The following is a 21403-nucleotide window of genomic DNA, read 5'->3' on the forward strand; positions in this document are numbered from 1 at the left end:
TCGAGGCCCTCTGTACCTGTTTGTAAGGCAAGTGAAGATGCTGGAGCAAGCAGATCCTCGCGTGCTTTTGTGAGATTTCTTCTCTGGGATTTGGCAGAGATTTCTCTGTCCAGGTTTTTGGTTTGTGGTGCAAAGCTGCTGGGGGCTAGGAGGGCCTTGAAAGTGTTGGGATCCCGAAGGTGGGGTTTGAAAGCTGCAGGAGATGTGCCTCGCTGGTCAAAGCCTGGTGGGGACATCTCTCTCTACGCTCTACTTAAAGCATTGGCTGGAGCCCAACTTTGTTGTGGCTGTGCTGTTTATGTGCAGTTGTCTGTGAGCTTAGAACGAGATCTGGGATGTGCTGCGGGAAGAGAGCTTATGTTGTTCGTGATGTCCCTTGTCATGGACCTACACGTACACTCCTCTGCTCTCCTCTTTATCGTGCCTGCTCCTGTGACGATGTCGTGTGGCCAGGGTAGGCAGACAAGGATCCTTCTTGGAGGGGCCCTGGTGTTATAAGGACCAGTAGGATACTAGGGTGCAGGGTGCCGTGGGGACATCACCACAGAGCAGTGGTGTAACGTGGTGGCACCAGTGATGGACATGGTGATGGGGTGAAGCGTTAGTCCAGGAATGTGCTTTGTGTTAACCTGCTTTCCGATCTGGGCTCCCTGGTGCAGTCTAGACACAGCCAAACGTGTCAGGTGAGGCAGGCTGGGAGATCTTGTCCTCTTTACATCTCTTGCTCCCTCTTCTTCATGACAGTGAGGTGATAATCACAGATCTTTCTGCATCCCCGTAAAGCTAAAGTTTCAGCTTCAGCGTTATGGAAGATTTCATTTTTCTTCCTGCTCCATTTTGGAGTGCGCATAGAAGCAAATATAAAATTTCACCTTGGAAGGAGTGCAAAGAGAAGAGATTCCCTTCTTGATTTTTGCCTGGGTTTAGAGACAAGAAGGTGAGCTTCAGAGCAAGAGCAGAGTAAGGTAAGGTGCTCTACTGTGACTATTCCAAATATGGAAAAGACAGCTCTGCTCCACCTTTTCTTGGAAGGTTGGTTCGATTGAGTCTTTAAAGTTGCTTTCACTGTTGCAGCACATAGGGAAGTGAGTTATCTTGTTATTTGTGAAGAATTTAGTAACCTTTGAGGAATTAAAGTTATTGAAAAAGGTATTACAGAAAAGGTTTAAGCAAACCAGCAAATGGGTTTGAATGCAAGAAGAAAGGAGTTGTTTAGCTTTTGACATCATTCAGTCATATGCAGACACAGGCTGCAGCAGTCAGGTCATTCTTATCTCAAATGCCCCCTCTTCACTGGGAACCATTCCTACATGGCCATAAATGAAGACTAATCATTCCTCTTTCCCCCCTCTTCTCCCTCTCCCCCTTGAATTTTATGCAAGAGACTCTCCCTTCGGTTTGCCCATGTTCCATAATACGCTGACCTATAGTTAACTTCTCCATTACAAGAAGTTACTATAACTTCCTGCCACTGTTTTCAATACTGTTCTTTATTGAAATATATTAGGCACAATTTGAATATATATTTTAAAATAGACCAGGTAGCGTGGGTTTGCTGCTGTTGGAGCTGTGTGTATGGGCATCTTATTGCACAGTGGAAAGATGTTCCTAGCTCTAAAATAGCTTGAGAAAAGCTGCCGCTCGTGAAATCGTGCTTCCCCATAGCTGACTGAAGCTCCAAGCAGGAGCCCTTGTTGCAGGTTGGCATTAGGATATGTTTAGTGTCCCACATGATTGGGCTGCTTCGTTATATCCCCTTCACTTTCCCCTTGGAGGTAGGTAAAGGTGCATCCCTCATAGCAGAGATACAGCAGTAAATTGAGGAATATTTGTTGCATAGAAATTGCCCAGAGAAGTTGGACCGAAGTTAATGGGAGACTGTTGAGGCTAGAAAGAGTAATTTCTCTGAACTTTGTTTTTCTTTGCTACCCAGCTTTCTGGGTTATATTGTTATTCTAATTCAGATTATGGATGAAAATTTAGCGTCTGTCATGCGAGAGGTTGCTAAGTGAAAGTCTGGGCAAGTGTTAACCCAGAATGAACTGGAGAAATTTAGCTCGTGCTTCCAGAATTTTGTGCACTCTGTTCTTTTTCTGTTTTTAATAATGAGATTATCCTTTCTGCAAACCAGCTTTGCTCATAGCCTGCTTTTTTACATATGATCGTTAAAAAGAATGTTGACTGAATTCTACAATTTAACTGCATTAGGCAAAACCCAGAGGTAGGTTAATGCGGTCCCCGTGTTCTGTTATGGCACATGTTAAAAGCGTTAAGTTTCACACCTTGGTGTTCCATTTTCAGGCTTAAGATGTGATAATCTTAAAGGTTTAATACAACACTTTACAAATTGCTTGATGCTTAAAGAAGCCCTTAAGTGGGGCCTAGTATCCTGTTGACATCAACAAGTAAGTCTAGTTAGCATCACCGCCGTGCGTGTAGCTTTGAAAAGAGAATGAAAGCCTGTGGTGCTGGTCAAGTTGTGCTTGAATTGCTCCTCTAAAGGAGTTTGTTCTAAAACATCTCACAGCAGTGGGTTACTGCTCTCCATCATGCAACATGTGGTTTTCTCGTGTTTGTTTGTGAAATTAAAGAATTCTTAGGTGTCTAGTCTAATGTCATTTTTGTTTTTTTTTTGTGTGTTTTCCCTCCCTCAGACAAACATCTGTTTTTTTGGAGTCATTAGTTATAAGCAGTGAGACATGACAGATTTGTAGTTTGGAAAAAAACAACTGATTTTTGGTAGGGGGAAAAAATTGTCTTTGGTAATGATGAGGGTGATAAGCAGTGCAAGTTCATAGGCAAGAGTATCCAAGGACTGACCTCCTTTTTTTCCCAACTTTTCCCAGTCATTTTCAGTTTGCAGTGACTGAGATTGCCAGTGCTCTAAAAGAGACCATCTTCCAAGCAAGGAAGATAAATTTGATCAATGAGATACGCGGTCCTCCCTCTCTCTTCTGGGGACTCAGTTTAGGTTGGATCCATTTTGGCCAGATGTGTGTTTTCTTTTTTTTTTTTTTTTTTTTTTTCTTTTTTTCTCCATCCAACGTTGTCTTAGTGATATATGTAGCATCAGGTGCTGTTTAATCTTGCTTCTGCTGGGTGGATATCCCCTGTGTACTTGCAGGTAACTGAGGGACATGTGCCAAATCCATGCGGAGGTGGCATATACTTGTTAGGGGAAAATGTGGTCCCTCTGTGTTTGGTGGGAGACTCCAATGAAAGCTGGGGCTTTGGCTGAAGCAGGAAAAGCTCTTACGAACGCTGCTGGGTTCGTTTATATTAAACTTCTTAATTATTGCTAGCAGCTTGGCACCGATTGCGTTTTTGATCACCCAGGTAGTACCAAATGGGATGGAAGCGTGGACACTTCTGAGAGCACAGAAGTCATTAAAGCAAACAAAAATTTACACCGCACAGAAAAAATAATTGGATTCAGTTTAGAAAAATCATAAAAACTAATGCATCTGGGAATAAATTACTTTCAGTGAAGGAAGAGAAACATGAAGAATGTTTGTGGTAGGCAGCCGCAAACTAAGCACTGTTTCAGTAAGATGCAACAATTTTGAGCTATTTAAAAAGGGACTTCCTCTCCTAAAGCACAATGGTAAAAATCTTAAAATTGTGTGTAGGTGCATTTCATTGCTAGAAAGGCACCAGCAAACTGCCTTGTGCTCAGAGAAGAGCCCTAAAATTGATGTCAGTCCTGATGTTTGATAAGACAGTTACGTGAACTTATCTGAGAGTCTTTAAGACAAGTGGAAGTTATAATATCCAAGATAGAAAAGACTTTTTTTGCAGGAAGTCCAGGAGCTTTGAATAGGATTGACAGGATGAGATTGAAGCTAGGAAAATTTGAAGCAGGCTATTGGGAATTCTTCCTGTTAGAAGCATCTCTCTGAGGTGCGCTGTGTATTAGTTGATAGCCTGAGATGCATCGCACTGCAAGGAGACCTTGCAAAAGAAGTTCTGGAAGCCTCAATACTTTAAATGTGAAGGAGTATTTAAAACTAGACTTCATTAAATTTACTAAGTTTAATAAATTGGATTTATTAAATCTTAGAAGATTTTTTTTTGTTGTTTGATGTTGTGTGGGGGATGGAAGAAATCTACTGGGCAAAAAGTCTTGCATCCACCTCTAATGTAGTGTGTGAGCGATAGTGCAAGTGAGCCCATGATCAACCTGTTTGGTAAAGAAGAAAGACTTGAGCAGGCACTTATGCTCCAAGATTAAAAAAAAAAAAAATCCTGGGAAAGAGCAAAACTCTCGTTTAGTATTTATAATAATAAAAAAGGCAATGAAAGCTAATCCCTGTTGTATCCTTTACTGTGCATATGTGACAAGCTTCAAAATGATGGTTCACTGTTTTCATCCTTTTAGAAACAGCTGAGAAGCAGAAAAAAGGAGGAAAAAAAATCTGTTTTGTGGACCCTTCTGCTGGAGTTCAGAAATTTCAACAGCGTGATCTTTTGACGTAAACTGATATTTCAAGAGAGATTCCTGCCATTATGAATGAAGTAGCAATAGTGAAGGAAGGGTGGCTTCACAAACGAGGTAAGTGCCTGCTCCTTGCGGCAATCCTGGTGTTTGGCCATTCAGCAAACTGGCTTTCTCGGGGTGGTCTTTCATTTAACAACGTATCTTTAATAGCCCCTTACTATTTTCCTGTTTTCCTTAATTGGAAACTGTGTTTAAGGAGTGTGCACGACTTTCACCTCTGAGAAAGTGCAGGTATGAAGGGTTTTCTCTGGGTACATGCTCGAGCACAGAAAACTCTGTCAACTGTTCAATTTGGAAATTAGCTTGGATTTTAAAGATAGCAGGTTAAAGAGATGCTACTTGGGGAGTTAAACTGTAGCAAATTACTTTGTCTTAAATGGAGATTTGTGACTCTTCCATTTGTGTGCATGCACTGCTAGAAGATAGGATTGTCTTGAGGTAGTTCTTCATTTGAACAGGGGAAATATGCCTGCGTTTTGAGAGCAATGTTGTGCTCTTGCAGAGACTTGCTGGAGAAAAGGTTTTGTTTGCCACTGAGCCTCTCTTGGTACCCGTGTCCCAGGTATGAGGAATAGCCCCAAGTTTGGGACGCTCAGGGCATTTCTGTTTGACTCTTCTTGAAATACAGTTTTTCTAAAAAGTCTCTATTCTTGATGGGGAAACTAAAATAATGCAGTCACGCGTATCGTTACGCTTTTGGTTTTCTCAGATGCTTTATTACCAAAACACTGGGTTTGCTGTTTTGGAGTGTTTTTTTTTTTTTTTTTGGTTTGTTTTGAGCACTCTGATGCTGCTCCTGTAGGGTACTTGGTTTACCCCTTTCTTTGTGTTCTACTATCGCTCTGTGGAAAGGAGAGAAGTGTTAGGTACTTTCCGTAATCTCGTCATTTTTTTGGACCAAAAAGGGCATTTGTGTGCACCAGCAGCATGGAAGCTACCTGCTTCTGCAGACCCAGGATTTTTCTAGAGGGTTTGCAACAACGTGCCTGAAGGTGCAAGGGTACAGCATAATTATTTTTGGAAGAAAATGGAAGTGTGTTGTTCTAACCTTGATAAAGGCAGCTGTTTCTTCTGGCAAGAAGGAGTAAAGTTGAGAATCCAGGTTTTGAAAAGGTGGAAATATATATTTCTGACAGTTGGCTATACAGTTTAGCTTTACAAATTCTCATGCTTGATTTGAAAAAAGGTTTTGATGTTATTGGTAAAGCTTCTTCAGGTTTTTGTTTTGGTCTATTGAGGTCAGAAGCTAGGACAGGAATGCCAGTTTCCAGTGGTTACTTTAAATAATTCATTGGATAGTTTTGGTAAAGCCAGGCTGTCTTGTTCTGATAGTGTATTTGAGAATAAGACTGTTTGGATAAAACAGGAGAAGAAATGCAGAACTTTGTTTCTCATTCCTATTTATAATCATAGAAACTCTTTAAATGAAAGAGATATTTTAGATTAAAATCATGTTTTTAGCCTGTGTGTTTTTAACCTATTGTTATAATTCTTTCAGTATTTATCTGTAACTGAAAGATAGGAAGGAAATTTTAGATTATTTTGTTATTTTGAGCAGCACTGTACATAATTCTAGGGGATATATTTATTTAAAAAAAAACATGAAAACAGAATAGAAAAACTGCATGTATTGTCAGTATGATTCAGAGGCAGATGTGTCTGAACCATTTAACAGCCTAGTTATGTTTCAGACTTGTTTGTATCTACTCTTGAGACTTCTAATTTTCTGTGTTTCTAGGCTTACTCATTTCAAGTAAGGAGACCTCTGGAAGAGGTGCTCAATAAAGATGCCAGATCTTCAGATCTGCCTTTTTTTTTTTTTTTTTTCTCTTAATTACTGTAAAGAAACAGATTATTATCTGCAAGGGCTTGCTGATAATCTTGCCATAATAGTATCTACTGAACATATTTCCATTACTCCTACCCCCAAATGGTACTGTGGATGTTCTGAATATTTGAGATTTAATAATGTAGACAAATTTCTGTTGTACCTTGGTGGGTTTTTTGGATGCTGCTAAACCCAGTCTTTTCATTTGTTACCCAGCACTTGTCCCCGTTTTTGCCTTTCTGCCATCTGCAGTAACACCTATTTCATTCTACGTGATGGATCGTTTTGCGACTGTTAATTTGGTGTTGTTCATGTGCGGGTCCAGAAAATGATGTTGTGTCTCCTTGGCCTGTTGTATCTGCGTCAGCTCCGTTACTCTTAGTTTTCTTTGCTGTTTCCAGATCAGCTGAGAAACTCGATTCTCTTGGTTTGGGGGCGGGGGGAAGGGGGACAGGGAGACTGCCCCACTCGTGTGTGTGTTTGCTTTACAAAGGGTTTTTTTTTTTTTTAATCATCTATATTTATTGTCAGATAGATCTGCGCTTGAGAAAAAAAGACCCTATGGGTTTGCTAGCTCGGCAAGATTAAGTGCTTCAACCACAGGATGTTTCCAAAACTGATGCCCGATACTGCGAGCTTCTAAAGTGAGGCATAAACAGTAATTACTGCAGGGAGGGAGCGCCGAGGGAGGATTTCAGATCTAGGAAATGTGCATTGTTTGTCTTTGGATAACTTGTAAAGCTCAGGGTTGGACTGCTTGTGGCCTTTAAAGATCCTCGGGCTTTCCACACGCAAATATTTTAAGCAGCGATTGGCCAAAATCCAGATTGGGCAATTAAGTTCTGTCTACCTCAAATCCCCCCGTAGCTTCAGCTGGATACGGTTCCTGTTAGTTCCTTGAACAGTGTGGATGCATGCAGTTAAACAGTTGCTGCATCTCACCCCAGCAGTGGCTTGATTTTTGGTGGTTTTAATGATTTGTGTACGTGTAAATCAGCCTGCAAAGTGCTCTGAAGGCTTCTGGATGGCAGGTGGGTATGAGCACAATAAAGGTGTCGTTACCAGGAGCAGGTGTGTTGGCCTGGCAGGGAAATCGCAGGGCGCTCTAGAATCCCGCCTTGTTTTCTTCTATCAGCTTGCTTTGGGTTTCTGTTGTCGTATCCAAGATTAAAAATACAAATGGAGAAATGAAATTAAACATCTCTGCCTGGCCGAGAGTTTTTGGCAGTTCTGTAAGTCGATCGCTTAAAGGAAGTTCTACTTCCAGTAGCACAGATGTTTGCTTGTGCAGAGGCCAGAGTCATCCCCATGACACGTCTAACCTCAAGCAGGCAGAAATGGAAGAATTCATGAATGAACTTTTTTTTTTTTTTTTTTTTCCCCCAGTTGGCAGCACTTGGTGCTGTTAGTCTAATCGCAGTGAGGCGATAGGCTCTTACGTGCAAACAAAAGCGGGGGTTAAAGTCAATCCTAACTGCTTTTCTTTTCTTTTTTTTCTTTTCTTTCTTTTTTTTTTTTTTTTTTAAACTGCAGAGGTTACACAAATGCAATGAAAATTTGGGGTAAGGAGCCTCAGTTTTGGGACTGGTGTGCCATGTACACCAGTGTGTCTGGTATTTGCATGTTTGTATGTCGGAGAACTACCAGGAATGTATGGAGTAAAAGAGAGTAGCTGCCGAGGTGCCCTAATTGCGATCGCCTACGAGGAGAAAATAATTTTTCCTGATGGTACTTGTTGAAATTGAGATGAGTTGTTTTCTGGATGTCCGTCATGAGCTTTCTAACTGCCGGCTTTGTGATAACTTTTTTTTTCTTTTCATTTTAGATTAAAAAAGGTATATTTTGATGTATTTAGTTTAATTTACTGATCCATTTTAAAGGTCTCGCTGCATTTCTCGTATTTTTCTGCTCTGCCCCCTGTTCTGTAAAAGTCCTGCTATTGTCTTCATTTTTTTTTTTTCCCTTTTCCTTTCTGCAAGGCTAACAAAGAGCGGGATTGTGCATTTTGATACTCTGTCATCTCGGTCTTCCCTAGTATATCCGGTTTTCTTATTAGGGCATAAACTCTTATAGAAAAAGGAGTCTTTGCGGAGGGAGGAGGGGAGAGGGAAGATCATACCCTGACATTTAGAAACAGAAAGAGAAATTTGGATTTCTCACTCTGAGAACTCTAGAGCAATTACAGGCAACGGGAGGGGCCTGTATATTCAGCCATTAATATTTAGTAGCAAATGTAAAACAACTTTTTTTTGGCGGGGGGGGTTGGGAGGTATATATATATATATATAAAAATTAAACAGTCTATAACTACTGCACAGTAATTTAAACCATGAAAACCAGAACATGCCCTCCACATGTCACTGTAGTGTGGACTTCAGGCAGATACAATTATTTGCCTAATTTGAAGTCTGGCAGCCTGACAGACAAAAATTGCTAGAGGTTTTACATGAGGAATTATATAAAAGATAGTCCACTGCTGGGAAAAAAAAGCACTAATTTTGTTAAAGAACTACTCAGTAATGAAATGGAGTGTTACAGATGTTCTAGTACATAAGCAGCAGTCCTTGGTGATTGCAAAGATCCCGGCTTCATGTATTTTCCTGTAGCTTCACTGTGTAAAATGAATGCAGGATCCATATAAAATAGCAGTGGAGAATTGCTGCTCTTTTATCTAGCATAGTAACAGGCTGTGAACTTTAGCTTTGTTATCTTGACCATTGATTCATGCTTCCAGTATTGTGTTAGTACAGATCAAAACAGAATCATGTAATGTATGTCAAGGAGTTAACACATTTTTTATTATTTTTATTTTTTCAAGCCAGTGGGTGCAGTGTTGTTTTTCTTCACCTATTCTTTTGTTTCTATTCTGGCCGTGTCCCCTACCTCTTTCTGTGTATGCGTGTTTTATTTTGGGGTGTTCTGTGGGTGGGTGACTTGGCTTTTGGTGGTCCCTGGGATGTAACAGTGTAGTTCCTTGGTGACACATGTAACCAGAACCATCAATGTTTGACTTAGTTCAAGATTTGCCTGGCTTTGGTGATATTTCAAACGAAAGGCTTTGGCACTTGATAAAAAGGATCTTTAGACAGCGCTGAACACTGAAGATGCCAGCTACAGAGGGCACATCCACTTCAGAAGGAAAAATGGGGAGGGAAACTAAGAAAACGAGCTAAAAAAAGAATGGGGAGGGGGTAAGTCTGTAACAAGGGAAATAAACTGAGTCTGCTTCCAAAGTTGAAGGTTTGGGTTTATTGCGAAATCTGTTGCTGTTCTGATTTAAAGGTGTTTTCTTTGTTTATTTTCTATTGTCTCTCTTTTACAACACAAGGGGCAACACTTTTGCAATGCTCTTGATTACTTTTGGTTTTGCTTGTCGCTGTTCTGGGAAAAGGGCATTGGGGAGGAACCAGGAAATCGTGGACCAGTAAATCTGACCTTGGTGGTAGGCAAGATGCTAGAGACGTTAAGAAAGGATGAGATCATGAAACATCTGGAGAAATATGAGCTGATAATGGCCAGTCAGCTACGCTGTTTTGGAGGGTAAATCTCCTCTCATGGAGTTATTTGTGAAGAGATCACAGGAAACCAGCTGGATAGAGCACGCTGCAGAAAATCTGCTGTGGACGACGAGGGAATGAAATGCTGAGAAATACCTAGTACTGTGCAACTGTACTGTACTACATCTGTGAATGCTGAAAAAGCAAGTGTAGACTGGAGGTTGCTCATGTGCCTTCCAGCGAGATGGCTGCTTCAATTTTTGCCCATTTCTGCTCCTTTTCATTGCCCTTTCTGAAAAGTCTTTATGCCCAGGACATTTTTGTGCCTTTTTTTTTTTTTTTTTTTTTTTTTTTTAAAGCCACAGCTTCACATTTTTGAAGGGCAAAGTCCATGCATCTCTTATTGATTAAATATTACTCAAAATTTTATGCCAAGTTTTCTCCCCATTTTTCTATAAAATATTTTAATCAATTCCTTAGAGCGGTCCTGGTAGCTTAGATAGTTTTCTCTGTTTATAAACAGACTGTCTTCAGGTGAGCAATGTGCCCTCGTGGCCAAGGAGGCCACTGGGATCCTGGCCTGCATCAGGAGGAGCATTGCCAGCAGGTCGAGGGAGGGGATCCTTCCTCTCTACTCAGCTCTGGTGAGGCTGCACCTGGAGTATTGGGTGCAGGTCTGGGCTCCACAGTACAAGAGGGACGTGGACCTTCTAGAGAGGGTCCAGCAGAGAGCCACGAAGATGATTAAGGGACTGGAGCATCTACTGTATGAGGAAAGACTAAGTGAACTGAGCCTGGAGAACAGAAGATTGAGAGGAGATCTGATCAACATGTACAAATACCTGAGGGGTGAATGCAGGGAGGATGGGGCCAAGCTCTTCTCCATGGTGGCCGGTGACAGGACAAGGGGTAATGGGTACAAGTTGAAAAAGGCATCTCCATCTCCATGTGAGGAAGAACTTCTTTCCTGTGAGGGTGACAGAGCCCCAGAACAGGCTGCCCAGAGAGGCTGTGGAGTCTCCTTCTCTGGAGATCTTCCAAACCCGCCTGGATGCCGCCCTGTGCATCTGAGTGTCCCTGCTGGAGCAGGGGGGTTGGACTAGATGGTCTCAGGAGGTCCCTTCCAACCTCAACCATTCTGGGATTCTGGGACACTTGCGTGACACTGAACACGTTCTCAGCTTGAATGACAAGGAGAAAGAGCTCGGATGTAGATGCCCAGATTCCTGATGTCAGTTCTGGAAGTTTACTTTCATATTCTGTTTTATTGTTTATCAGAAGTTAAGCAAGCTAGGTCTCAAACTTTTCTTTGAAAGTGGGATAGCGTCATAAATTCTTCTGAAACTTGTTAAAGAGATTTGGGAATGAGGGATCTAGGACATTGCAAACCTTGTTTAAAAGTTGCTGGCAATGCTTTATGCAGGGTATTATACAGAACCAGCCTGTGTTGTCTTTGATCCTCTCTCTCTCATGGTTCCTTCATTTTGGAGGAGAGGGGGGAAAAATGGACCTGTTCTGCGTTCACATTGTTGGTCCTACGCTTTACCATCTGAAAAAGCTGGCAAGGACTTAGATGCTCTTAGAGCAGCACCTGGTGACATGTAGTATATCTCCTTTTATCTGCAGCAGTTTGTCTTACTGGCAGATTCCCTTAAAAATTGCTGGGGTATCTGAAAAACTTGTGAAGCAAACCTTAATACCTGCTGAGAAGGGAGGATTATATAACATTTGACAACTTCATTTGAGCGCACTTTAAATAACAGAGTTGTTGAAAAAAATAATTCTCAGCCTTGCATTCTTTCCCCTTTTGCCTGTTGAAACGACTGATTTAGTAAGGAAAATATGAGCTAAATCTTAAATAAAAAAGTTATCTCTTGGGGGGAAGATGGAGGAGGGATTGTTATTTTAAATGCATTATATTGCAGGTACAATGTGCCTCCTAAAGGGGGAACAAAAACCAGGAAACTATATGCGGAAAGAGGAAGAAAAAGAATGGAGAAAGAATAGCACCATATTAGGTGTGAAGTAGGCTGCTTTGGTGAGAAAACAGACTACTGAGAGGGGAAATGCTGAAGCCAGAACAGGCTAGTGAGAGGGGAAATGCTGAAGCCTGGCTTTTTGGGTGCTGCTGGAAAAAACGTGGCTTATTTTGCCCCCTCCGCACGTGGGGCCAAAAATGTCAGCAGGTAGCGGCTCAAACGCTGCTGTGAAACACACCCACTTGCTCCAAAGAGCCCAGCTGAGCCTGAGGACAGCGGAGGTGACCAGTGGTCGTGGGCTGTGGGCCAAGGAAGCGAGTTGTGAGATACAGAGCTCTTGGGCGAGCTCGGAGAGCGTCTTGGGGAGCGCTCCCCAGAGCTCAGCCCTTGGCGACTGCGCGGCCGCACCCGCGGCAGCATCCCGCTCATTTGCAGGGCTATCAAATCAGCCTGGCTTTAATGATATATCCTTAATGGCCTACAGGGGAAATACCCCTTTTGAGAGCAGGCTGCCGTCTTCAAAAGGAGCATTATTTTTGGGGTACTGGAGTCTTGCTCATAAGGTTGATGCTGATTGTTTTGCATAGAATTCAGGTGCTGGTGGGCATTGTGGCCGCTTGTGCCATTTCTTCCTAGTTCTTAAATTTCAAGCGCAGGCCTCGTGTTTGTTGTGGCTTTAAGTCAATTCCCACCTGTGAAAACCACAAGATTTAACAATTTCATCCTTTTTCTTGAAACAGAGGAGCTTGCTCATCCTCACGATGCCAAGAAAAACTAGAAAACGCAACCTGAGTGCTTTCTAAACAGTTTAGAGTAAGGGGACGAATAAAGGACTGTTTAAAATTAAAAGTTACATGATTTAAAGTAATTTATATCTGATTTTTATTTTCAGTTTTTCTAAATTCTGAGACTTGCCCTAACACTCTGTACCCCAGCAGTTCTGTGAAAGGACCTGGAGATCAAGAAGTATATCCAGATTACTCTTCAGAAAGCTTGTATTGCCAAAGAGCAGCTTCTACATTTCCTGAAAGAAGCCTGAGGGATCTGGCCAGTAATAGAAACAGATAATGAAACTTTGTTCGAACTGCTCTTTTTTAATCTCTGAAACTCCAGTTGAATTAAATCTTAATGTTTAAGGCAAAGGAATGACTTTAAAAGTTTTGCTGTGTTTTCTACATGAGCCTTTGTACACTTAGTGTTACATCAGTCAACATAATTCATCCCCGTAAGGGTGCAATTAGACCGGTGTGAGAATGCTTATATGCAGTAGGGTTTATGTTCTGAAATGGAGAGTTACACAGTATATTTTATATATTCAGTATATTTATATATATTAGTGTATTATATATATATTGATATACGTATTCATATATTTTATATATATATACACACTCTATGCCTGAGTTGGAGTTTCACAGTTCTAATGTCAGTAAAGGTTATTCTCTTGAATTAACTAGGTAAGCAGTTCAATAATCTGTGCATTTTTAGGCCTCTTCACACCTGCTGGTGGAAATGCTACCTTATTTTGCCTGGTGCATTTCAAGAACCTCCAGGCATGGATCGTCTGGGGTGTGTGTGATGCACAGGGTCCTGGCTCCTGCATGTGATTTGTAAACCTTTCAGCAATACAAACAGCAGTCAGATATGCAATAAAGACTTTTTATTTATATTGCTAATTTTACCTTAAACTTCTCACAAGTAGAAATTGGGCTTGAGTAACATCAAGAAAAACAATCACTTCTCAACTGAAGGTATTTTCTTTCCTAAGTTATAATTCAAGAGTTAGCTAAAACTATACATGCAACCTTTTAGCTACCTTATGTCTTTTGTCTTTCTTTCCCTATTGCAAATATATGCCTGGACCAGACTACAATCTACAATCTAGTAGTCATAATTTATGATGGCAATGTTGCTTGTGGGGCTTGGAAATAGTTTTAGAGGTGGACATTGATTCCTGGGTATAGGATGTGAATTGTTTGCCACTATAAATTAAGAAGTGAAGTCATTCTTGATAAGTGTTCTTTGTGTTGATACTTTGGCAGTGTCTCAAGAAGGCTGGACTTCAGACGGGAAGGTTAAGCACACCTAATGATCATGGTTTTTATAAATATTTTTTTTTTCCAAAAGAAGTCTTGCCTTTTTTGAGGGCATATTTAATAGAAAAAAAAGTTTCACTGCTTTACTCTTGTTTTTATTAATATGTCAGAGATTGAAGGAGTAGTCCAATAGTTGATTCTCAACCTGAAATTTTCTTTGCATTGGAGGTATTTGTAATTCTAGGTTTTGTTTCTCCGGTATGGGCAACTTTTTACTATAATACGAACATATGAGGATATATAACCAGCATATCTGCCAGTCTGGAAGCTAAGGTTGACTTGTTATTTGCATGACAGGAAAAGCATTTTAAATGAGAACTGGGAAAAATACTATTTCATGCATATAAAATTACTGTAAACTTGCCAGCAACAGCCTTTGGTTGACTCTGTGTTGAACGCTCTTGGGACAGCTTGTTCCTGTTGCTTTTGGTGAAGTTTAGTCTGTAAAGTCAAGATATCTTGATCGCAGAGAAGGGGCAAGATGGGGTGATGGTTCAATTGTGGAAGAATACCAGAATACTTAGCTTTAAAGCCATTCAAGACTATGCTGGCACCCCTTTGTTATACAGTGTAGCTGCAAACGAACTGCAGCAATAATGAACCAATCCATCTAAATCACAGCAGCTGAACAACTGACTGCTCTATCTCAAAATGCAAATGCCTTGCGCAGAATGGATTTAATTGTAAATGTTTGCTTAGTAGGGAATATGAGCCTTTTAGTTGGTGACAATAATCGTGAATAGAAAGACCCACAGAATTTTAGGGTTTACATAGCTCGTCCCTGCTCTCGTAAACAATATTTCAAAGTCATTTTTTTCTTTTTTTAAGTGCCATTTGGCTCGATTCTAGCCAGTGAATAGGACTCTAAATGCCCAATCACTTAATGGTGTTTTGAAAGCTGGGGGTTAAATTTAGCTATATGTATTTAGATCAGGCAGGACTTTCTGTTGTATTTCTTTCAAATGTATGTTAGTGCTTTTTAATAGCCTAAGATAATATCAGGAAAAAGTGCTGACTTTCAAAGCTTACATTTGTTTTTACAGTGCAGTAATACTAAGTGTTGCTTAGAGTATTAGTTCTAACACAGTGCTTGTCAAACAATTAAAAGGTGACTGCTGAGAAAATTCTATTCTGATTATAACAGTTCTGTGTTAAAATCTTTTTCTTTCTGCTAAAATTCTTGAGACCTGACTGCTGGATGTAACTCACAAGAATGAATCTTTGTCCTTGGTTTGCATCTTTAATTAAACAGCATTGCAGCCTTGTGGGTAAAGGGAAAGCTGGCAGAGCTTCGCTAGTAAAAAAAAGAAGCAGCAGAAACATTTGCCTCCTGACTCTTATTAGATGTTTTTTTTTGTAAAGAAAAGACGGGTAAAACTTTGAAAAATCAAAAAAAAGTGTGTGTTTCTGTTTGTGCTTCTCCTGCAGTCTTGTATGTGTGTTCTTCTTTAGTAAACTTCATGTGTGGATTAGTCCCTCTGAAAGAAAGGCAACAAATGCCCCTGAAGAATAGGCCTTTGTGACACTAGCAAAGTTCACTGTGCCAAAGTTATGGTAAGAATTTGTAAATTTTGGCTGCTGGAGTACTTCCTTCCCCAGCTATGTTTTTAATGTTGGAAACTTGTAAGTGTGGATTAGGGTGGTTTTTTTTTTGCTTTCTTTCTATTTTTTTGTAACTGACAATGCAAACATTCATTTCACAAACTAAACCATCCGTTCACATGACACTGCTGGCTGTATATAAACACCCTGTTGATCTTGTTCTGCAGAAGCCTTCTCGGGGCTTCCTGAGCAGCACACGAGCGGTCTGCTGCCGTTCGCAGGGCTGCGCTGCGGACTTGCACTCTACCTGCTCAGGTTTAGTTTGCCAAATTAGCGTCCCTGAAAGCAATGTTGGTGTTTGGAAGAGATCCTTCAAAGCCTGCTTCTTTATCACTGTCTCTGTCTCTCTGTGTGTTTAAGGTATTTTATTTCTGGTCTTGAATTGTTTTGTTTTGCCGGTGTTCTCTGGATGAAGCTGAATCTACTAAGGAGATATTTAGTATACGATCTTTTAGAAATGATCTTTCTCTTAAAGATGGCACTTCTTCATGGTGATTTTCTTTTCCTTTAATGTCTTATTTTGTGAGTAGGAGAAGTAGCTTGGGATCAAGCAGCTCTGCAGAGCGTGCAGGGCCCAGAGGATGCAGCTAATTGCCCTGAAAGGAGAACTCGGAGTTCGGAGCGGTGCAACACAATGGACAGCACTGGGGTTTCGTGGAGCAACCAAGGGGGGGAATTCAAGTCCAAGGTTGGACTGTCATGGTGACAAAATATTTAGAAAACATTTTCTTGCCTGAAACAAAAGCTCGGGTTGTGCAACATAATGTACAGTCCTAGTATAATAAATGACTTGGTGTGTTTTTAAAGGGTTCTGAGTGTTCCTTGACTGTCAGCTGTTTCCAGATTCAGTGTTTGCAGCCTGCAGGTAAAAGGAAGCATTTTTTCTCAGGTTTTGCAAGCTGGGTTAATTTCCCTCTTTACACAATGGGGTTGTAAAGAAATAGCAGCCAAACCTGGCCTCACATTTTGAACGTGGCAGGCAGTCGTGTTGCGCTCAGATGCAGCAGAGCAGCTCACGCTCCTCTGCTTTGGTGGTTCTGCTGCATTAGGAGTAGTTGCTTAAAACTTTAACCTTGTCATTGGCATAAACAGGTCTGAGTTTCAGCAGACTCTAAGTTTGGTAAGTTATTTTATTGGGTTAGAATCTGCTGTCCTTGCTGCAATAGGAGCACTTTATTCTGCAGGTGTCTCATCCTTTCATAATAACCGGTGCTACTTTTTTTTTAATGCTTGCAATTCTGGTATGTTCCAAATTTTTGATATGCACCCACTGACTTCAGAAGGAGCCACAGATCTACAGTGCAGTAAATTGTTCACTAGGAATAATACTAAAAATATTTTAAGATGGGGAAAAATATGTAACAATTAGGAGAAGGCCATTACCAACCATGTACAGTTCAGCTCTTCACAGCTTGCACCACTTGGAGTTGACACATTTTTTTCCCAGTCAGTCAGTCTTCTTGGGTAGTATCAGTTGTAATTTCTAAGGAAGACAAGATTTTGCACATGTATCTCTATCATCTTTGCCCAGGAGAGAGGTAGCCAGATTGCTTTCCGAATGGAGGCTTCTCTCGACTGTACAGCAACTTCAACCAGTTTGTCTGCAGAGCAAGTATTTTTTAATCTTCAAAGACAGCAATGTTTTCCAAGTTGCTGTAGTTGTTGAAGTACACTGTGCAACACAGTTGTTGAGATTCATGGAAGTGAAAACTAAAAACATGGGTGGGGGGATTACACTTTTCTTAGGTTTGCATCATCTTGTGTTTTTGCTACGCTTGACAAGTAGCCTCGCTGTGATCGCAGCACTGCTGCACGGCTTGTCCTGCTGGACGCCTGCTTTGTTGCCATCCCCTAGTTCCTCTGCAGCACTCAATATAAGCCACTGCTTTGCTTTCCGTACCTATTTTTACAGCCTCTAATTTGCTATTAAGATGTTAACTTCTGCCTTCAGTTACCCTAGAAAGTCTTTCCATACTAAGACCACAACGTGGGGGCAAGCGAGCACCTCTGTGCTTCTCTTGTGCTGCCCTTTCACACTGGGGAAATGCTCTGTGTAAACATCTGCAGTGCCACTTGATTGTCCTCTTTCAAAGCTGTGGCTTCTTGTGTTGCTTACAAAAGCCCTTGACAAGCTTACACTGTATATGTGCTGAGACTGCGGTTCGCTGGGATGCCCAGTGTTTATCCCCCTTTTTGTCTGTCTGTCTGTCTAGCCTTCCATTGTCCCTGTCTCATGATCAGTTAAACCCTGCAGAACAGGGACTGTCTCTTTGTTTTATTTGTACAGCACGTGGCTCAGCTCCAGATGTGCATCTGAAATGGCAGTGTGCTGCAGTGATACAAATCATTGTGTTATAGAAAACTTGAGAATAGCATTAAGGAAAAAAACAGATTTACTGTTTTATTTTTGTTTGCATGTGTGAAAGTTTTCATCTTTTTGTATTAATGTTCTAGCAAACAGGTGACTGGCAAGAATGCAAAAAAAATCAGTGCATAGGAAGTTTCCATCCCGCTTTAGGGCAATGCTTTACTCTAAGGCTAGAGAAGAGCTTTCTTCTTGGCAGCAGCTCCAGGCTAGTAGGAACGGGCCATTTCAGAACAGTACTTTTTGGTTTCTTAAAGAAGTTTGTTTACTCCCTCGGCTAGACTGGGTGTGATTATGGCAAAACCTCATGTTTCTGGAGACTTTTCTCTTTTCAGACACCATTTTAGAAGTGGAATGACACACAACAGGATGTGTGGTTGTAGATGTATATTCACACTTCAGAGGCTGTGCATGCCTTTTCCACCATGAACTATCCTGTGCTATTTCTCTCACGATTCATGTGGTGAAATGAAACATGGGAGAACACAGAACTCATTTCTCCTTTTTATCCCCCTTATACACAAGGCATATTTATTGATATTCATCTTTCTGCTGGCTCTTACAGTCCTCAAACCAGTTACTGGAGGCAAGAAGATTAAAATGTGGGCAAATGGCCAAGCAGGATTTGGCTTTTGCTCCTCAAATTTGATTTGAACGCTGGAGTTTGATAAAGGTTTCTCCACACTTGTAGTTTAACAGTTACTGTGGATTGCCAACGTGTAGCATAATGGGTGGTTTTTGTTTGTTTGCCTTTTTTCAGAATTTTGTATGGCTCTGCTTCGAGTGAAAGGTTAGACCTAATCACTTCTAGTGGTTTCTGCCATCCTAAATTATTCTGTGTTTCTACATTTTTGGCCTGTGGAACCAGAAGTCTCTTGCAAAGCTGAGCCTGCTTTTGAAGGAGAGTAAGAAATCCTTTCTAGATGAGAGCAGTTTGATTTTTAGGTTTGATATTCTCTGTGATGACCATCAAGCAGAGAATAAACAGCAATTTGTCTGCTGTCAGCTGCCTTTCTTTGTCTTTTTTTTGTCTGTTCTGTTCAAATAAAACTTGGGATTTATAAAGGAAAAGGTTCAAACCATGTAATAATAAACACATCTCACTAGCTCACTGCTTGTTAGTATACTAGATTTGTGCCTAATGTTCAGAAGTTGCTTTTTACTGTAGCCGTTGGCATGTCTTTTTGGCTAAATCTGACTGTGTGAGGGAGCTTTAAAGCTGTTGGGGTTTTTGCTCTCTTGGTGTCAAAGTGGAAAGGAACCTCATGCAGCCTTTTCTCTCTCCCATCTGTAGCCTTGGCGTGAAGAAAGGGTCGCAAGATTTTTCCCAAGGTGATGATACACAGGTAGCAGGATGTGTCCCGGGGCTAGCTCAGTTCTGTATGAGCCTCTCCAAGCATGCCTCCAGTTATTCAATCCGCTGGTGGATCCTGTTGGGTGCCTTTCTGGTCAACGTCAGCTGCCTGCAGCTCCTTGAGTCCCCGACCATGGCCTAGGGAAGCGGAGGAGGGGAGGTCCAGGTTTGTGCTGCACTGATGGCAGTTCAAGTTTATAACAACAGCCTGTTGTAAAAGTAGAACCCTGAGCCGTAGGGTCCAGTTTATGAGCCAAGGTTGACAGGCTGCTTTACTGGTAGTAGGGGTGACCTGGAAGCTGAGCATGGCCAGCACTGATGATCTGCTCGCAGACGCTACTAACCCAGGAATTTTTCTTCACCCCAACCACAACAGTGTTAATGTCCTGTCCCTCAAGGCCTGTTGGTGATAGCTTAATAGCAGTCCATGTTCCTTTGGCCCTTCCTCCTTTCAGAGTGAGGCTTGATAAACTGGGTGATCTGCAGTGTCATGGGATCTCTGCTGCTTGTACCAGGATAATAGTGACCTCAGTTGACATCTTACGGGATTTTGTGTGTTCCCTCCTGTTGTAGAAGTTTGTTTTGCCACTGGTGCTCTGGATGGTTGCAACTCTAGTCCCAAAGGACAGAGTAAATGTTGAACCTACAATGCCATTTCTCTCTGAGAAGAGAGCCTTTGAGGGCAGGGTTGAAGCCCAACTGTGCCAAAAAAGAGAAACCTTCAGTAGTCCGTAGCTTCTAGCATCTGATTTATCCGAGACGAGATTGTAGTGTAAAGTCAGGCTCTGTGAATGAAGCTACATCAAATCTGCATTTAGATCTGTGTCTGAAGAGGGATAGTTCTAGTCCCTAAGGGATTTTTTTTATTGTTTTATGATCTAAAATCTCCAGAGCAGGGACAGTGATGCATGCATGTATAGTATCAGTTTCCTAATAAAACTTTCACTAATTATTTTAAAACTGTATATATGACTTGCCATTATTTGTGCTTTGAAAACTTGATGCATCTTCCTTCCTTTTCCCACAATACCAAGAGAGCAATGACTTTTGGAAATTGTCTTCTTTGTCCAGATTTGGACTTCTCCATGTAAATAGTGCCTGCATCTGACACCTCTTCTTTTTATGCTGGAGTGGCAATGCTGTTAATAAAATGAGCAGCCTTCTTGCCACTCTTGCTGCCCATGGAAGCAAGGTGGGTCAGGCTGGAGGCAGAGCATCCCATAGCTGACCAGGTAACTGGTGTTTTTATGTACTGTCCTGGAACTACAATCGAAGCCAGTTGTCCCCTGCTCTGCCACAAACTTCCTCCTACCTGATCATCTCGGATAAGGTTATTTTTATCTCTCCCTGCTCCGGTTCCTTGTCTGTAAAGTGGTGATAAGAGCACTTCCCTACTTCACAGGGGTGTAGGGAGGACAAGTGCAGTTAAGACTAAGGGCCTCTTGGATACTGTGGTAGCTGGGGGCACAGATGGAAGAAGGGAAATATTTTGCATGAGCATGGTTGTTTTTACCTTGTCCCTTCCCCGAATGTGTTTCCTTTTCCATGTTTCTTTGCTTGAATACCATGTGCATGCCAAGAAGCATTTAATGTCCGTACTAAATGTTAGCACTTGCATCGGTGACCGCAGGAGCCCCGAGCCTGTGTCAGACTTGCTCCTTGCTGCTGAGAATTGACTACTTGTATTTACCTCACAGTGGCTGGGCAGGTACCTGCTTCTGGTAACACCCTCCCAGTGCATTTCACAGAGCAGCTCAAATGCTGGAAGGAGTTAGAAATACGAATGGATTTTTCACTTGTGGGATTCAGGCTAATCTGGCAGTTACTCTGGGCAAGGCGTGGACTGCAGCCTGGCCAGAGAAAAGCAGTTGTCCTTGACATAACTGGTTAAATTTCTTAGAAACCACATCCTTTGTGTTGCTACTGACAACATAACATTCCTTAACGTTTGATTTCAAGTGGGGCTGTATTACCCAGATGTACACACAAGCATATTTTCTTCTGAAGAAATTCTGACCGATAACACCACAGAAGGTGCGAAGCTTTTTCCGTTTTAACATGGGCTTCGTAGCGCCTGTTTATATATATAGTATAAGCAGGTAAGAGACAGGAAACCTCTTAGCGCTTATATTGTCACATGTCCAAAGGGAAGGCTGCAGCGAGTTGAATATTTGGTCAGTAAGT

General features: G+C 41.5%; 1 protein-coding gene across 3 annotated transcripts in view; it reads left to right on the top strand.

The window, feature by feature from the left end:
- The window catches only part of AKT1 (AKT serine/threonine kinase 1), a 67818-nt gene that overhangs the window by 1913 nt on the left and 44502 nt on the right, over positions 1 to 21403 (top strand). For all 3 annotated transcript variants that reach the window (XM_088539597.1, XM_088539598.1, XM_010227226.2), the window contains one exon: positions 4379 to 4552. In XM_088539597.1, the coding sequence (XP_088395723.1) occupies positions 4507 to 4552 (46 nt within the window). In that variant the 5' untranslated portion in view covers positions 4379 to 4506. The remainder of the gene's footprint in view (positions 1 to 4378; positions 4553 to 21403) is intronic.

This window comes from Tinamus guttatus, unplaced genomic scaffold (genome assembly GCF_059628265.1).
Source record: "Tinamus guttatus ecotype Peru unplaced genomic scaffold, ASM5962826v1 Tinamus_guttatus_pri_ptg000048l, whole genome shotgun sequence".
In the NCBI taxonomy this organism is placed as follows: Eukaryota; Metazoa; Chordata; class Aves; order Tinamiformes; family Tinamidae; genus Tinamus; species Tinamus guttatus.